A 19,419-nucleotide genomic window follows, 5' to 3' on the forward strand; every position below is an offset into this window, starting at 1 on the left:
TCAGTAGGTTCCAATTTACGCAGACATACTGTATAAGAGCTAAAAAATTTTTTTTTTGTTAAAAATTTATTATTTTTTAAGCTTATTATTAAATGTATTTTAGGTAAGTTTTACCAAAAAAAGTTTTGATCACTTTGTATAAACATTTTTTTAGCTGGTAATTTTCTGTTTTTGTATTACATTATTGTTATCTTTCTTAATTTTCTCAAAAAGAAATATTCTATTTTATTTCTAAAGTAAAACAATTTAGAGCATTTTAAAGATTACATCCTAAGCTTAAAAAAAGTACCTATAAAATTTTAATAGACCTGTTCAAATTTGAGTGATACCGTCTTAAAGTGGTGGTAATTCTGTAAAACTACGAAGTTTTCAAGAATTACATTTTTTCAGACGTCGTATCATTTGAATTAAATTTTTGAGATTTTTTTTGAATAAAACATCGTTTAGTAAGATATTTGAAAGGTAAGTTGTGCAAAATTGAGAGTTTTGTAAGAAAAATTGTATTAGTTACACATTTTTAGTATTAGTTACATATATTTTATTTCTTTTTATTATAACCATAGGATAGCTTAATTATTCTTCTTTCATGTCCAAAGTGTAAAATTTCATTTGATCGATTAATTAAAGAATTACATGAGCACTCAGCCATGCACTTCTCCGAACACTAGCTTACAGTGCGCCAATGTTTGTGAGAAGGGTGACTTTAGCGTTATAAATAAAAAATTATAGAAGCTACAGATTTAATTTTAGAAAAATCTTTATATAAGATTTTTTTTGTAAAATTTTCTGGATTTTTAATGATCAAGTCAGTTTATATTTAAAGTTTATATTTTAGGAGGTATTTAAAAAACATCTAATTTAGCAGTTCATTTGTTTAATAAAAAATGAAGCACCCACTTCTCGAGTAGAATTTTTTGATATGTTGTTTATTTAACATTTCTTAATGCAATTACAGAAAGTTCTATCTTGTTTGATTTTTTTCCGAAGTGAAAATCTATATGCACTCCCCTACTAACTGTAAAAATTTACCGTACCTACCATGCCAATGGCCATTAGTTGTCGAGGCATTAGCTAAATAAAAAAAATTGTTCTGAAGCCAAAGTGAATATAAAAAAAATAAATATACATTAATCCAGATAGAATCGAAACTTTAATTTTCAATAATTTTTGAAATTCCTAACCAAAGAAAGTATTCCACCTGTTGTCAATCTGGTGGTACGGAGGCGATATTTATTGTCGTTTTCTGCGCTGCTTCGATTGATAACTTAGTTTGTTTAATTTTTGAAATATTTATTTCAAAAATACCTGTATATGATATCAAACTATATGCTTGTTGTACAATCAAATAAGTATATCAAAATAAAAGGATCAAAATCAAATTATACAACAAGTAATGACTTTCAAATATCTGGGAATTAATCTATCAGCCGACAACAATATCGAAGAAGAGGTAACAGACCAAATAATTAAAGCCACTAGAACGGCCGGATGCCTAAACGACACAATTTGAAAAAACAAACACCTAAGAGTGGAAACAAAGGCCCGAATATATAAGTCGTTATGATTTACACGGCCGAAACAAGACCAGGTACAAGCAAGACACGAAGACATCTGTAAACCAACGAAATGGAGATCTTAAGAAGGATTGCTGGATAATGACTACAGGATAGGGTAAGAAGTGAGGAAATCAGAAGCATGTGTGGGGTAGATAATATAAATACCTGGGTAAATAACAGAAAAGAAGAGTGGAATGAGCACATAAGCAGGATGTCTGAATCAAGGATAGTAAGAATAGCCAGGGACAAATCACCGTTAGGCAGGAAAAGTATAGGACGCCCAAGGAATAGATGGAATGACAACTTAGGGGCAGAATGAAAGGCACCGTTGAAGAAAAACAGGCAGTACTGCCTGTGTAAAAGAAGAAGAAGAAGAAGAAAATAAAAGAAGCAGCGCCGATCTATACTTACCTTCGAAAAAAAGTCAGAATTTCAATTCTGAGGAGTAACCTTAATGAAAACGGGAAAAGAAGGAAAAGAGATAGACAAAACGTTAGTAAAATGACAAAAGTAGAAATCTGGCAAAGAAAGGTGCTCAGAAAAACTTAAGGCGAATACAAACGACAAAAAATATTTGGAGAAGACGAAAAAATAAAATAATGAGGATGTATGAAAAACAATTAATTACAACAAAAATACGAGTCCAAAGAGATAGATGGCTTGGTCACATTTTACGAATGCCAAAGAATCAAAATATTAAAATAATATTGAAAGAAGGACAAATGGAAAAAAAGAAGACGACGTCCAAAGAAGAAATGGTTGGAAGCAGTAAAGCAAGACTGGTTAGAAATAAGTGTGAAAGAATGGAGAGGCAAAGCAAGGGGAACGAAAAAAGGAAATTTTTGAAAGCCAGAGGCTTACAAGATTTGTAGTGCTGCTGTATATACGTGCTGTATATATATGCTGTATGTGTGTTTATGTTTACTTCAACAAACTTTGTCCAACGTGATGGATATCTTATTAGGTGGAGTGGGGGTAGGTATTTTTTTTAAGGAAAGAACAGTTTGTTATTCACAGTGTATACAAACTTATAAGCTTAATGCCAACCATTAGATTTTTTGATTTACTCTAAATGGATGTGATAGTGAAATGGTTAATAGGTTAAGTTTTTAAGGTTATCGAAAAATTTTAGTATTTTCCTTCATTCAAACACAGAATAAGTCACCAAATTGAAATAAAACGCTGACATCAAAATAAAAAAAGTTAGATTTAAAATTTAAAAAAACTAAAAATGACGTATCTACTTATTTTAAAACCTTACGCTAAATTACTTAAGATTCTTACATACTTACAAGAAAATATGTAAGAGTCGTTTAAATTTATTCTTTATGAGTAATATACAGGGTGTTTGGTAAAGAATGGGCCATAGCTTAACTTTAGATACCTGAGTTTAAAATAGGTCGATTTAAGCTAACTTACCTTTGAACAAAAGTTGATAATAACCGAAATACAGGGTGTCAAAATCAAACTTTTATTTTATTTATTTTTGGATATTTCCTGACAGACATGGGACAACAACACGAACTTTGGTAAGTAGTGCTGGTACTGTACACCCTACTAAATTATGTTAAACAAACGTTTCTGTCTACTACCATAGACGTACGACGGGGGAACGTGAATGGTTGATCGTTCCCAAATTCTACGCCACTGGCGGAATTGTTATTTTAGTGCAATTTTTTATGCTCCAATACTTTCTATGTAAAAAACATACTCTTCATTTGTAACGATAAAGCCATTAGTTTTCGAGATATTTGAAGCCAAAAACGAAGGAGCATAATACATTAATCAAAATAAGTGTGCCTTTTCATTTTTAACTTCAAATATCTCGAAAATTAATGACTTTATTGTTACGAAAGAAGAGTATATTATTTACACAGAAGGTATTGAAGAATCTAAAAATTATGCTAAAATAACAGTTTCATCAGTGGCGTAGAATTTGGGAAGGGTCAACTATTCACTTACCCCTGTCGTACGCCTCTGGTAGTAGCCAGAAACGTTTATTTCACATAATTTAGTAGGGTGTATCGTACCAGCATCACTTACCAAATTTCGTGTTGTTATTATCATTTTTTGTACTAAGGTAAGTTAGCTCAAATCAACCTATTTTAACCTCAGGAATCTAAGGTTTAGCTATGGCCCATTCTTTACCAAACACCCTGTATATCTATATATTTATGTTTACCTGCTGCAATATTACAAATTATGAATATGTCCCCACCGCGAATAAAGCTAATGGTGGGAGAGAAAGTGTTCTGAACCTTTTATTTCCGTTGAAATTCAGTGACAGGAACCTTAGTCAAATTAATATTTGAAGCCTTATATTAATATTTTAAATCTTAAACAGCTTCCTAATACAGGTTAGCCCTTCCTAATTATCTAAGGATTTTGTTGCAATAATCTGTTCCACTATTTGTGTAGCTGAAGAGATTTCCTCAGTAATTACCAACAAATAATTGTTTCCAATTACTTATAGTATCTTTGTTTAAAAATGTTGTGAATTTTGTAAAACTATTTTAAAACTGTTGCAATCTGCAATCTGCGTAACAATTCAAATACGAGTATTAAAAATCTCTAGTTCTTACCGTTATTATCTTAATCACACCTTATCATTGTCCGTCAAACATTTCACTGATAATTTAGATATAGATAATTCTGCCTTTGTTTATCTTTATCTATTGGTACCTGCCGGTTGGATAGACAAATTCAATGATTGTGTCGATGTATATTTGAACAGTTTGTGGATTGTGCTAGAATATTCAATAAAAACGATGCAACAGAACTAAAATGGGTGAAAATACAGTTTGTGATATCTTAGGGTAAGTTCTAAAATTAAATAACTTATGGTTTTTTTTGTAAGCATTTATTAAGGTGATACAGTAGCGATCAACAGGTAGCCAAAACGCGTTCCAAGATTGCGGCTGTAATTTTGAATATTTTTTCGAGATATTTGGCACACGTATTCGTAATATAATAAAGAATGGCGGTACAGAGCCCAATTTGAAAAATATATTAATATGTGGAAATTACTCTGTAATTAAATACAATATTAAAAAAACGAGCCTGTACCGCCATTAAGAAGAACAAAAAAATACATTTTCTTCAAATAAACTTTTGTATCCGATGCCTAGATTTTGTGTCATTTTGGAACTACTAATGAAATAAAAAATTTTAGTAGTTCCAAAATGACACAAAATATAGGCATCGGATAAAAAAGTTTATTTGAAGAAAGTGTATTTTTTGAAGTTATACTTCTTTACCGGCGATAGAGTGTGATTTTTTTATATGTTAAAACCTATCAGCCCGGCGCATACGCATTATAACTTTGTTCTGATTGGATGTTCAAATGACATGTCAAAAATTATTCGATATGGCAGCTGTGGTTTGGAGGTAAAGGTAAAGGTAAACAAATGTATAATATATTAGTTTTATTGTTGTGAGGACAGAAACAAAAAAGTTTATAATATTGTAGTGACTTTTAAATAGTTTTTAAAAGCAACAGGTACGTAATAATTGTTAATGTATCATGGGTATAAACCTACCTATTTGATCTGCCAAAATACATAGTATGTAATACTTTTATTTATATAATTTGATTACCATCAAAATTTCTATCAATATTCACCTAATATATTGTTTTTTACTCTATGTTTTGTTGTATTTTTTCAATTCTAAATAATTTCAATTCAAAATTAAAATAATTTGATCAATTTTCAAAATATCAAAATATCACAAGTTTAATCCGTTTAGTTAGTCGATCTTCGTAAATAATGACACATAGTGTCCGTGGCTAAGCGGAGAAGGCGAATGAATTCCAATACCAACCGCTCTTATCAGCGCTGGTTCGAGTCCCAATAGAAACTTTCTTTTTTTTTTTTAATACATTTTATGATTGTAAGTATATCTATTATATAATTGTATTTTCAGAAAATACGTATTTAGTTAAAAATTTTTTCGACAATTAATTTTCAGACATCCTTTGTGGCTTGTTTAATGTGTTTGTGTGTGTTTTATTCTTTTATTATTTTAATTTTTGGCACTGTTCTAATAAAAATGTTTGAGAAGTAGTAAGTATAAATTAGTTTAATATTTAAACAAAATATAAATAAAAAGTATATTAATTTCGTTTAAATCATATAATAGAAGTATAACTTCTCACGTGCGTACAAAGTACACACACATTCTTTTTTTTGTTCTTCTTAATGTCGGTACAGGCTCGTTTTTTTAATATTGTATTTAATTACAGAGTAATTTCCACATATTAATATATTTTTCAAATTGGGCTCTGTACCGCCATTCTTTATTATATTACGAATACGTGTGCCAAATATCTCGAAAAAATATTCAAAATTACAGCCGCAATCTTGGAACGCGTTTTTGCTACCTGTTGATCGCTACTGTTTCCTCTTAACAATCAGAATTACATATTCTATGAGTTAATTTGATAACAAGTACAATAACATATCTACTATAGTATTGAACACTAATATGGCGTTATGAGGTACATCACCCAGCTGTTTCACCTCAGTTTCAGCGAAGATTTATGGGCCATAATCTTCGCAATCTTCTGTTGTTTAGTGGCTGCAGTAGTGGTAATATTAATTGGTTGGGATGGCCTTCCAATTTCTCGTGGTGTCTGTTGGCTCTTTCTTGAATTACTGTGCTGACTAACGGGTTGTTTAGGTCTCTATGAAGGGTTTGGTTGGAAATGTACCACGGGGCATTTGCGATGGTGCGTACAATTTTTGATTGAGTTCTTTGGATAATTTTTGTATTTGATTTGCTGGCAGAACTCCATAGTTCTATACCGTACGTCCATATAAGTTTGATGACTGTTTTATATATGAGCAGTTTGTTCTCAATTGAGAGTCGAGATTTTCGAACTATAAGCCAATTAATTTCTTTCACTCTCAACTCAATTTGTTTCTTCTTCTTTAAAATGTGTTGTTTCCAGTTTAATTTAGAATCAAGATGAAGCCCCAGGTATTGACGATATTCTGTTGGGGTATGTTGACTTGATTAAAGCTAATATTTAATCAGGAGTCCCACAAGGTAGAACACTGGGTCCACTTCTTTATGTACTGTACACCTCCGATTTACCAATCTTTCCACAAACCACCATTGGAACTTTCGCTGATGACACAGCAATATTTGCAACTGAAGAGGATCCAATAGCTGCAGTATTAAAACTTCAAGAACACCTAGACCAAATTGAACAGTGGTTAAAGAAATGGAAGATAAAAAACTTGTGGTTGAATATATGAACTTTACAAATAAAGGCAGACATCTAGCACAGTTATTTATTAAATCTTGCCCAAGTACTTTCGCTCTCATATCATCATCAGGGACTAAGTTGGAATTTCAGATGCTCCTGATAATGCAAAAGTACTTAGGCAATATTTGATAAATAACGGTGTTCGATATCTGCGTTTTATTTTTTAAATTTAAAATGAAATGTTCACTTTAACAATCCTAAAATATATTTAACAACTGCATGCGACTGTAAAATCTGCCGGTCCCATGTTAATTACAATTATTAAAATGCAATAGCAGTATTTTTAAGTATATTTAAGTATTTTATTAAGTATTTTTAAGTATTTTATAATGCAAAAGTACTTAGGCAATATTTGATAAATAACCGTGTTCGATCTCTGCGTTTTATTTTTTAAATTTAAAATGAAATGTTCACTTTAACAATCCTAAAATATATTTAACAACTGCATGCGACTGTCAAATCTGCCGGTCCCATGTTAATTACAATTATTAAAATGGAATAGCAGTATTTTTAAGTGTTGTCAAGATAATATATTGGTACCTATAATGAACATTGTGGTTGCAGTTATTATTCATGTAAAGTATATCTCTTTTTTTGGCAAAGCGACGTGATAATTGCATATTGTAGGACCATACGTGTCTAGAATACTAATAAAATAGTGAGTTTGATAAGATTAGACTCAACGATATCAGGTCGATTATTTAATATTTACTTAAAATATATAATACAGCTAATGGATATTATGCATTTACTGATAATTCTAATAGAAAACTATTTTTATTTAAGTTCGTTTTTTCTACAAATCAGAACCTTCAAAAAATATTTTAGAAGTTCATAGAAACCGATTTTTTTTCTATCTTATGTTTCTTGTGAAAATTGGTCCAGAAACGCAACGAAAGATGAGAAACTCTAGTTCGTTTTTTCTTCTTAATCATCATCATCATCAACATTATCATTAATTGCGTAACAACTCTTCTTGAGTCTTTACTGCGTTTACTATTGCCTTCCATGTTTTGTCGGTCCTGTGCCACTATTTGTCATTGTCTCACTACATTTTCTCCAGATCTTCTCTGACTGCATCTTTCCACCTTTTTCTAGACCATCCTACAGACCAGCTTCCATCTGGATTTTCCCAAAGCTCATTGTTTATAAGGCGATTGTCGTTACTACGTATCACATGCCCTGCCCATCTGAGTTTATTGACCTTTATATTCTTCTTCTTGCAGTACCGTCTCCTATCGGAGGTTGGCTACCATCACAGCAATCTTAACTTTGTTGGCTGCAGCTCTGAACAACTGTATTGAACTGCACCCATTCCACTCCCTTAAATTTCGCAACCAGGGAATCCTGCTACGTCCCACATTTCTCTTTCCCGAGATTTTTGCTTGGATTATGAGTCTTAGCAGAGAGTACTTTTCTCCTCTCATTATGTGGCCTAGATATTCCAGTTTTTTCATTTGTATGGTTTTTATGACTTCGCATTCCTTCCCCATCTTCAGCAAAATATCTTGATTTGTTACGTTTTCTGTCCATGGTATTTTCCACATTCTCCTGTAACACCACATCTCGAATGCCTCAATGTTTTTGATGTTTATCTTTTTCAGTGTCCAAGCTTCCATGCCGTATAGCAGAACGGAGAAAACATAGCACCTTAACATTCTTTTCTTAAGTTTATATTTATGTCCCGGCTGCATAGGATCTTTTTCATTTTGACAAACGATTGTCTCGCTATCTCTATTCGCCTCTTGATTTCTCTTGTCTGGTCATTAGTATCAGTGAAGCAAACCCCTAAATATTTGTAGGACTCAACTCTTTCAACTGGCTGATTATTTATGGTTAAATTCACATTGGTGTATAGCTTCTTCGTTACAATCATGAATTTAGTCTTTTTGATGTTCAATTTTAGACCATACTTATTGGTATGAGTGTTTATGTTTTCCATCAAATATTGTAAATTTGCTAGGTTATCTGTTACTATTAGCGTATCATCAGAGTATCGTATATTGTTAATTAAGGCTCCGTTAATGTTCATACCAATGTTTTGCTCTAGGTGCGCTTCCTGACATATTGTTTCGCTATATATATATTGAATAGTAGTGGAGAAAGTACACAACCCTGCCGCACACCTCGACCTTTAGATATCGGACTATATTTTCCTTTCCGAATAGAGACTCTAGCTCGTTATTATATATGCGCCTCCATTCGTTTGTCACGCTGTCTTTGCAAGGGTCATATATTATTCGAAGGATTTTACGTTCCCACACCAGCAATTTATTTACTTCTCTTTTTGTTAGCGTCCATGTTTCGCTTCCATACGCGACTACTGGTCGTATTATGGTCTTATATATTTGGATTTTTGCACCCCGAGATAGAAATTTTGACTTACTTAGATGTTACATTACAAAGAAAGATCTGTTTCCTGCCATTATTCGCGTTTGAACTCCAAGTTTTTTTCTTCAGAACATCTTATTTCAAATAAACAGCTCCTTCCACAAATGGACATTAAAATTCAAATTTAAGGACCCCTCTTGCTGAAAATATAAATGTTTTCAATGAATGCAAGACACAAGGTTTCCAAGAATGCCAAAAGAAACATTGTCCAAAAATAAAGAACGAGGAGAAACTCAGCAGTGAAGTGAAACCAAAACACTAATCAAATAGAGAGAAGATATAAAAGAGAATATAAAAATAAGTAAAGAAGAAAAAATAAGGAAGATGAATCAAGAAGTACACAAAGTAATCAGAAAAAAATTGAGAAAATATAATAAAAAGCTTGAAGGTACTGTAAAGAAAATTAAAAACTAGAAAGGGGTAAACTATAAAAAAAAACAGGGTGAAATAATAACCAACAGGACTGAGTTGTTAAAAATTGAGGAAGATTTTTTTCTTTGATTTTTTGTGTAAATTTAAACTATCTTCTAAATTGAAACTATAATTTTTATCTTCTATATTCTGTTTCCTTGCATCTGTCAGAGAGCCACCTCTCTTTTGTCTCTAGAATTTTCTTTCTGATGTTTCCCTAAATTTGTTTGTATTTATTCAGGTTGTTTGCTTTATGTTTTCTTCGTTCTCCCGTAAGTTCAAGAATTTATATTGTCATGCAAGTTTTGGATGGTATAATTTAAATTGTAATGTTGATAATATACATAATTTTTCTCTACATTATAGACTTGGTTTAAAATGTTTTTTACTTTTTAATATTTTTTTTTCTACAACCGTGTTAAAAATGCAATTTATCTACTCTATGTCATATTATGTATAAGTTTTTATTTATTTATTTATTATTTATTGACGGACCGAAGTCCATTAGTAAATGATACAATTAAAATGTCACACAAATTAGAAAAACAATTTAAAATAAGATCTAGTAGGTACAAAATTGGTAAATACATAATAAACAATAATAAAAAAATAAAATTACTTGCTCTCACTTAACAATTGATAGCTAAATAGTCCTATAATATAAAGTAAAAAATCTAAATATCTAAAACATTTTGCAATTTTGACAGATACAACTTATCTTAGAACAAAGACATAACAGTAATTGACAAATCAGTCTTGAAATTAGAACTTTAAGTTAAATATAAAAGTAATTGTGTGGAAAATGCAGTAAAGTCGTTCATAAACAAATTAGTCCTGTCGCCAGGGGGGGTACAACGGCCTCGTTAATTCAGATGGACTTACTCAAGTTTTTTTTATGTATTTTGACCCGTAGAACACGAATTTTTTGGGTAACAGTTGATCCGGATGTCGATAAGATTGTTATATACCAAGAACTTGAGGAATCAAATAACAGCGATTTTTGGCAAAACAAAACAATATTTTGTATTTTGTGGGCCATTTTAAGTAAAAAATATTTCTACAAGTTTTTTCGTAGGATGCACAGTTTTCGAGATAAACGCGGTTGAACTTTAAAAAAATCGAAAAATTGCAATTTTTGAACCCGAATAACTTTTGATTAAAAAGTTTTAAAAAGTTTTAAAAGTTTAAAGTTTAAAGTTTAAGTCAAATTATATCGGTTTTGATTATTTGCATTGGTAAAAATTTATTTTTTTATTGTTTAACAAAGCTATAAACACGTAGGGTTTCCCGTGCTTTTACATGCGTTTTAACGCATGTAACGTAGAAATAGTCTTGATTGCACTAGTACCTATTCTACCTACTCGTTCGATTTTAAATGAGAAATCATAGAAACATCACTCACGCACTAGTTGTTTGTAGCTTTGTTTAACAATAACACAATAAATTTTTAGCAATGCAAATAATCAAAACCGACATAATTTGACTTGAACTTTCAAAGGCGCTAAGCAGAATTGCTATTTTATTTTTTAATCAAAAGTTATTCGGGTTTAAAAATTGCAGTTTTTCGATTTTTTGAAAGTTCAACCGCGTTTATCTCGAAAACTGTGCATCCTACGAAAAAACTTGTAGAAATATTTTTTGCTTAAAATGACCCAAAAAATACAAAATATTGTTTTGTTTTGCCAAAAATCGCTGTTATTTGATTCCTCAAGTTCTTGGTCTATAACAATCTTATCGACATCCGGATCAACTGTTACCCAAAAAATTCGTGTTCTACGGGTCAAAATACATAAAAAAAACTTGGGTAAGTCCATCTGAATTAACGAGGCCGTTGTACCCCCCCTGGCGACAGGACTAAATCAATATGCTGAGATAATGTGTTTGTTAATTTAATAGATTAAGGGTCGATTTCTCATACCTGCGTTAATCTATGGTTCAGTTGAACCAGGTTCACCCGTGATCTGTGGTTTTGTTTGAAATGCATTTCTCATTGTGGGTTCATGTCAGCGCTCGTTCTACAGCTTTCGAGAAATGCCAATAGATGGCAAAAGGTAAAAAACTTTCGCCATTTTGAACTACAATTTTTATGCTGTTTTTGAATAAAGTTAAATTTAAGTATTTATAGTCAAATAGTCATTTTAATAATTATAAATAAATATTATAAAAACAAAAATAATGTTATCATTTATCGTTGGGCTTAATATAATAAAATAGGATATATTTATTATATGACAGCGTTTCGTGTTAATACAACGCATGCGTAGTCCATGGAATCATCTGAACTGAGTTCTGAAATCTTTGAACGGCCGAATTCCACCGTTCAAGCATCGTTCAAGTTTAAACTGCAATCGGTTGAACGTGAATTGAGAAAGACGATTTTGACTTTAAACTGACGTTTACTATAGTTGATTTTTTTACCAAGAGGAGTAAACTAAAAAGACAGATTTACGCCCAAGAAAGTTACTAGAAAAGTCACCAAATTCATCTTCTGTTTTAGTTGATCATATCAGGTTTCGATGATAATCCATACATATTATATTATACTAACACATCGCTAAAGAGTTTTAAAAACAACTGTTTTTATATAAAAGTAGACTTAGAATCTAAAAAATTAAAGGAATAATGCAGAAAATACAAAAAATCGCCGATATACTTAATTAACCTATAAAATGACAGAAGTGCCAAAATTTCATAAGTGTCATTAGTGTCAAAATTTAATAACAGTGGAGTAAACTTGCCTACGGTTGGACCAATTAGAAACAAGCATCACGGCGCGGTAAATTTGAATCACTCCTCTTGGTTAAAAAACAAACAATAGAAGTTCAGGTTAAACTGGAGTTGAACTCGATATGAGAAATTGGCCCTTACAGAGATAGGAACTTGAACCATAGTTTGTACGGTTAATGACTTCGTGGAAGGTGGTCACAGAACGGGTGGTTCTTGAAGGTACACGTAGACCAATTTTATTTAAGAGTGAGATACAGAATTTATAACCATGAATTAAGTTATATAAGAAGCAAATATCTTTATGTTGACGACGACTCTGTAATGAGTCAAGTCGAATAATTTGCAGTAACGACTCATAACTTTGACTAGTGAAATGCATCTTATAAGTATAATAACGTAAGAATTTACGCCGAGTTTGTTCGATTTTATTAATGTGACAATTGTATTGAGGTGACCAAACACATGATGCATAATCTAAATGTCGTCTAACCAAAGAACAATAAAGAAGTTTTAAAGAACGACCAGTCGTAAAGTCATAGCTACATCTTTTAACAAAGCCAAGCATCTTTAATGACTTAGTAACCATGCTATTAATGTGTAGGTTGAAATTCAAGTTAGTGTCAAGAATAACACCCAGATCTATAACTGAGTCAACTAATTGCATGCAATTGTTTTTAATTTGTAATTGTTTTTAGTTTGTGAAAACTGTCATTATAGATAGCAGTGCGTGAAGGGTTTAAAGTGTGCGTGAAGTAACAATGTATTTTAAATGGGCTTTACTTTTTCGCACACTTTCATATTGGGACCGTGCAAGTTCGGCAAAGCGACCTCTATTTCTACGCTCTGTACTTTTATTCGCACTTTTAATTATATTGGCCAATTATATTAGTCCTGGTTGCTGGATAATTGTCAAGACCATAGTCCAAAAAAATAATAAGAAGAAAAAATAAGATGCAGGTTATGTTTAGCAAACGTAAACAATTGTATGTAGTAAATAAAATCAGTTATTAAAATGCAGTACTGCAAGCAATATACAATTAATAAATTTACCTTTATATAATAATTTGCATATCATATCAATATTGTGGAGCAATATATAATTTTTCTGAGTCAATGACAGAAGGTATGAAATATACGTAAATTTGACAATTCCAATTGACAATATGAATTATTTAAGATAGTTGCAATATTTCTCCGCGACTCGCGCACCGTCGTTTCTCGTTTCCCTTTCCAAGTACTTGCACACCGCGAATAATCAAATATCCTTAATTTTCGCGTTGTCATGGTGATGACAATATGAGCAATGACTTACAACAAAATTTTTGACAGTTTTGTGGTTTGAAAGTAGTTATTGTTTGTTTATTAACCAAGAGGAGTGATTCAAATTTACCGCGCCGTAATGCTTGTTTCTAATTGGTCCAACCACAGTCAAGTTTACTCCACTGTTATTAAATTTTGACACTAATGACATTTATGAAATTTTGGCACTTGTGTCATTTAATAGGTTAATTAAGTATATTGGCGATTTTTTGTGTTTTCTGTATTATTCCTTAAATTTTTAGATTTTTAGTCTACTTTTATATAAAACAATTGTTTTTAGAACTCTTTAGCGATGTGTTAGTATAATATAATATGTATGGATTATCATCGAAAGCTGATATGATCAAAGAAAAAAGAAGATGAATTTGGTGACTTTTCTAGTAACTTTCTTGGGTGTGATTTTGTCTTTTTAGTTTACTCCTCTTGGTTAAAAAATCAACTATAGGATTTTTAAATGTCAAAGTTCTAAAAATTGTAGAATAGAAATGAATTCCAGGGACGAAGAGTTACAGTTTTTTATTTGTTTATCGTAGATAAAATATTGTATGAAAGCGTGCGTTCGCAAAAAGCATACTTCACGAATTGTTTCATAAATAACTATTTTAGCACTCCATAGGAGCGTTAAAAATGCTACTTTAAGGCACTAGTTCTTTTAAATTTTTAAGGCACAGCAGTTAAAAGTGAATTGTCAAATTGTGAAATGTCAAAATATTTATATTTCATTTATTAACATTAATATTAATAGTACAACTTGCGCAATTTGAAAAAGGTGGTTTAAAAGGGTTTTTAAAATTTAATTTAAACTGTATTATTGCATTTTTAACACGTTTGTAGAAAAAACAAGTTTATGTAACGGTATAATATTTTCGTTAAGAATTTTTAGACATTCCCCTCGAGTGTAGACAACCAGTTCTACCTTTTACATAGGTTTCATGGTTTCAGCAATTAACAAAAATATTGTATTTTATAAATTTATAACGTTTGTAGACAAAATATTGTATGATATACGTGTTAAAAAGTACATTTTTAACATTTTTAAGGCACTCATGTGAATTGCAGAATTCGCTTCGCTCATTCTGCAAACTTTTACATGCGTGCCCTAAAATTGTATTTTTAACACGTATCACAAATAACTTTTAATCCCACCTATTATATTACATTAGTAATACTGTTTGCACAGCTGTTTCACATTAGTTGAACTAGTTTTGTCTAGTTCCCATAGCCTATCTTTTATAATTTGCATTTCTCGAAAAAGGTATAGGTACTTTAGATAAGAGCATTATTTATTTATAAGGAAAATCTAGATTTTTTAAATATTATATCATCATGATGTCATTTTGGTTTATCAATTCTAAAAGGACTGGTTATTACTATAATTGAGGCTCTAAGAGCAACAGTGGCCTAAGCCACAAATTGAGCATTTTTAGATTAATATATCAATGAAAGGAGCAACATTAAATCTTCGGATTAGCAGAGGCCTACACAACCTAGCTCTATATTTGGCTAGAGGGCGCTACCTACATAATATTTTGTAGAGATATCCCATAAACATAGTGGAAATACGAATGCAATACGAATGTTGCATTTATCTCAAAATTTCGTTTTTGGGCTTAGGTCACTGTGGCTCTGATAGATTCAATTACAAAATATATTGATATTATCTTTTATTTCAGAACTGTGGATCCACCTCAAGAGAGCAATAAGATACATGACGAAGACTTCCGTTTGCATTCTTTGGAACTACCAGAAAATCAAGTTAATGATCCAGCGTCTCTAATAAATGTAGGATTTAGACATATATCTTACAGTGTTTATGACGGAATATTATTTTCAAGAAGTAAGTAGAATTGATTCATGTCAATTGTCCATATTAGATATAAGATAAAGGGCGGTATCTTCTCTTTCATGTACCATATCCTTTCAGAACGTTGGTTACCATCATAGCTATCTTAATAGCATGCTTGTATCAACACCATACCAATCTCGCAAGTTCTTCAACCATGAAGTTCTTCTTTGTCATGGACTGCGTTTGCCTGCTATTTTTCCTTGCATAATATTTTGTAGCAAACTATATTTGGGATTTCTCATTACATTAAATATAAAAATAAGTAAATCCACCATCTTATTCAGCGGTAACAAAAACGGAAAACATGAATTTGGAACGGGCTTTGTGATTAGAGACGGCCTGGTACAGAATATACTAAATTTCAAACCTATAAACGAAAGGATATGCTATATCAGAATGAAGGGAGAACGATAGAACATTTCGATCATCTCAGCTCATGCGCCAATGGAAGAGAAGAATGAAGATATCAAGGATGACTTCTACGACGCCCTAGAAGAGTGATAGATACGATGCCCACACAAGATATGCGCATACTCTGCGGAGATTTTAATGCTAAAATAGGCAAAGAGCCTAGCCTACACCCCACAATCGGTAAACACAGCCTTCACAATTTATCCAACGACAATGGATTAAGACTCACAGAAACTGCAGCAGCTAATAATATGTTAATAAAGTCAACTAGGTTTCCGCATAAAGACATTCATAAGCAAACCTGGATCTCAAACGGCCTTTTTACGCGAAACCAAATTGACCACATCATTGTAGATGCCCGACATGGGAACAATATCATAGACGTAAGAAGCCTCAGAGGAATAGACGGAGACACAGATCATTACTTAGTTAGAGCAAAACTCAAATGCAGAATATCTAGTCACAAATACAACAAAACAACAATGAACCCACAATGGAACATGGACTAAATGCAGAATAAGAGAAACATCAAAAATATATAGAACAACTTGAACAAATCTGGAACTCTGAAATAGTTTACAATGATATAGAAGGGCTGTGGAAAACGACTGCCGAAATAATAACCACGACAGCTGACAAGATCTTTGGAAGGAGTAGGCAGAAGAGATCAAAAACATGGTATGACTATTAATGTCGGAAACAGCTGGAAAAAAGACAAACAGTAAGGAAGACATGGATACAATTACAAACAGACAAAAGTAAAAAGGAATACGACGGCTGCCGAAAAGAAACAAGAAAAATGATACGCACAAAGAAAAGAAACTATGAACAACAAAAATATGAAGCTATGGAGAGAGACCTACCCAAACCAGGCTCCAGAGAATTCTATAAAGCAATCTCCACAGAGAAAAGAGGACATAGAACCAATTCTATCCATACACTGAGAGACAATCAAGGCCATATGATAATCGACGATAAAGAACTAACAGAAGAATGGAAAGGGTATTTCAGGGACCTTCTAAACATCATCAGGAAGAACAGCACAAAGAAGAGATCTATATAACATCAGATGCCCGTCGAAAATCCCTTTTTTGAAGAAACCCGAAAGACCTTAAATAAGCTTAAAAATCACAAAGTGCCGGGTATTGACGAGATACCAGCAGAATTTCTGAAATATGGTGGAGAAACACAACATCGCCAAATCCACCAATTAATAGCACAGACATGGTTAGAAGAAAGGATACCAGCAAGATGGAAGGAAAACATCATAGTGCCCATCCACAAAAAGGGGACAAAACAAAATGCGCGAATTACAGAGGAATTTCACTCTTAAACACGGCATATAAAATCCTCTCAAACATCATTCTTAGTAGACTAACCCCTTATGCTGAAAATGTCCTAGGAGAATATCAAGCCGGTTTTAGGGCAAACAGATCTACAATAGATCAACTATTCACGCGCTGAGACAGCTTCTAGAAAAGGGATGGGAGTATAACAGACTCATACACAATCTCTTCATAGACTTTCGACAGGCATATGACAGCGTAGAAAGAAGTCAAGTATGAAATGCCATGGCGGAGTTCTCAATACCAAAAAAACTCATTCGGATGACTAAAGTCTGTATGGAGGGTGGAATATTAAAAGTACGTGTCAATAATAAACTGTCTGACAGCTTTGAAATCAACAGTGTAATCAAACAGGGCGATGCGTTATCTCCACTACTTTTAACCTTGTATTAGAGAAAGCCATGAGGTCGGACGAAATAAAAACAGAACTGCTATCGGTTCAAGGTTCGAAGTTATTACTAGCATATGCAGATGACATTTATCTCGTTGGAGACTCAATCCTATCCACAAAAGCCATTTTCAACAAGGTGGAAGGAGCAACAAGCGAAGTAGGGCTGGGGATTAATGAAGAGAAGACGAAATATATGTATATAAATAGAACGACACGAAGAGACAGGATAGGACAAAATGTGACGGTCAACACCTTCAATTTCGAAAGAGTACAACGTTTTAAGCATCTGGGGGCCGTAATCACAGCTGACAACGATGTTACTGAAGAAATAAAAGACAGAATCCAATCAGCAAATCGCTGCCTATTCGCACTGGATAAGCTTATAAAATCAAAAAATCTTAAAAGAAGTTCCAAGATCAAAATCTATATCGTCAGACCTGTACTAACATATGGTTGCGAAACGTGGACCATGACCAAATCAAACGAAGAAAAGCTCAGACGTTTTGAACAAAAAATACTTTGAAAAATTTTCGGACCTCACAATAACATTAACACAAACCAGTATAGGATCAGAACCAACTTCGAATTAAAAGAACTCTACAATGACACCGATATTGTCCAAGAAATTAAATCACAGCGACTAAGATGGGCAGGCCACGTGCACAGACTTCATAACGAGAGACTTGTAAGACTGGTATGGGAGGAGATTCCTACAGGCAAAAGACCACTCGGATGTCCCAGAATGCGATGGAGAGATAACATCCAAGCAGATATCCGAAAAATGAACATCTCATTTGACCCTAGGTTGATGGAAGACCGAACAAATTGGAAGAAAGTTGTAGAGTCAGCCAGGACCCACCCAGGGTTGTAGCGCTACGTGATGATGATGGTTACATGTCCGAAGTACTCCAGCTTTCTCTTCTTGGTGCTTTTTATATTCTCAGTAGTCTTGCTGAGACGTTCTAGTATTGTGGAGTTTCGAATCTTCTCAACTCAAGAGACTTTTAAAATTCTTCTATAGCACCACATTTCGAAAGCCTCAAGGTGATTTAGATCGATTTTATTCACAGTCTAGGACTCAACACCATAAAGTAAGACCGGGAACACGTAGCAGCGAAGTAGGTGGATCCTCAATGCCAATTTTAGGTCTTTCTGTAACTTAACACCTTGGACATCCTTCTAAAAGCAGTTCTGGCCTGTTCTATCCTAGATCTAATTTCTTCGTGAGTCTCAAGGCGGTATGATCAATAAAATAAATATTAAAAAGTGAATCATTTGTTGAAGAATTGAATTGAAATTGTAATTTGGGTACTAATAAAGGTTGGCCATGTTTACATCGCTGAGTTTATTTTGAGTAAAAATAGTGGTTTTTCTTGGTGAGTATAAGAAGTAAATGCGCTAAGTTCAAAGTATAAACTAAGCCTAATTGTTGGATGTTATCGTATTCTTAAGAAGACTCAAGCACCCGGTCAACTTCGGAAGTCTGTAGACTGTAGAACCCACTAAAATGAATGACATTGAAAACCCGAATTTATTATAAAATGACCAGAAAAATAAGACCAAAAGATTTGTTCAACAATTCTTAGATATTTTTATTTATATACTTTCATATTTCTACTTTGCGATAAAATATAATAGGAATAAAGTTGTAGACAATTTAATTTGCTACAAATAATATCTTATACAATTTTTGAAGGGTTGCTAATTTATGAGATACAACGCAAAAACCCTTTGAGCTCCTTGAACCC

General features: G+C 32.5%; 1 protein-coding gene across 2 annotated transcripts in view; it reads left to right on the forward strand.

Annotated features, from left to right (window-relative positions):
• Positions 1-4,205: 4,205 nt before the first annotated feature.
• LOC114333360 (ATP-binding cassette subfamily G member 4) overlaps positions 4,206-19,419 on the forward strand; it is a 36,193-nt gene continuing 20,979 nt past the window's right edge. For both annotated transcript variants that reach the window (XM_028283223.2, XM_028283224.2), the window contains exons 1-2: positions 4,206-4,372; positions 15,351-15,514. In XM_028283223.2, coding sequence (XP_028139024.1) covers positions 4,341-4,372; positions 15,351-15,514 — 196 coding nt within the window. In that variant the 5' untranslated portion in view covers positions 4,206-4,340. The remainder of the gene's footprint in view (positions 4,373-15,350; positions 15,515-19,419) is intronic.

Source organism: Diabrotica virgifera, chromosome 2 (genome assembly GCF_917563875.1).
Source record: "Diabrotica virgifera virgifera chromosome 2, PGI_DIABVI_V3a".
Lineage (NCBI taxonomy): Eukaryota > Metazoa > Arthropoda > Insecta > Coleoptera > Chrysomelidae > Diabrotica > Diabrotica virgifera.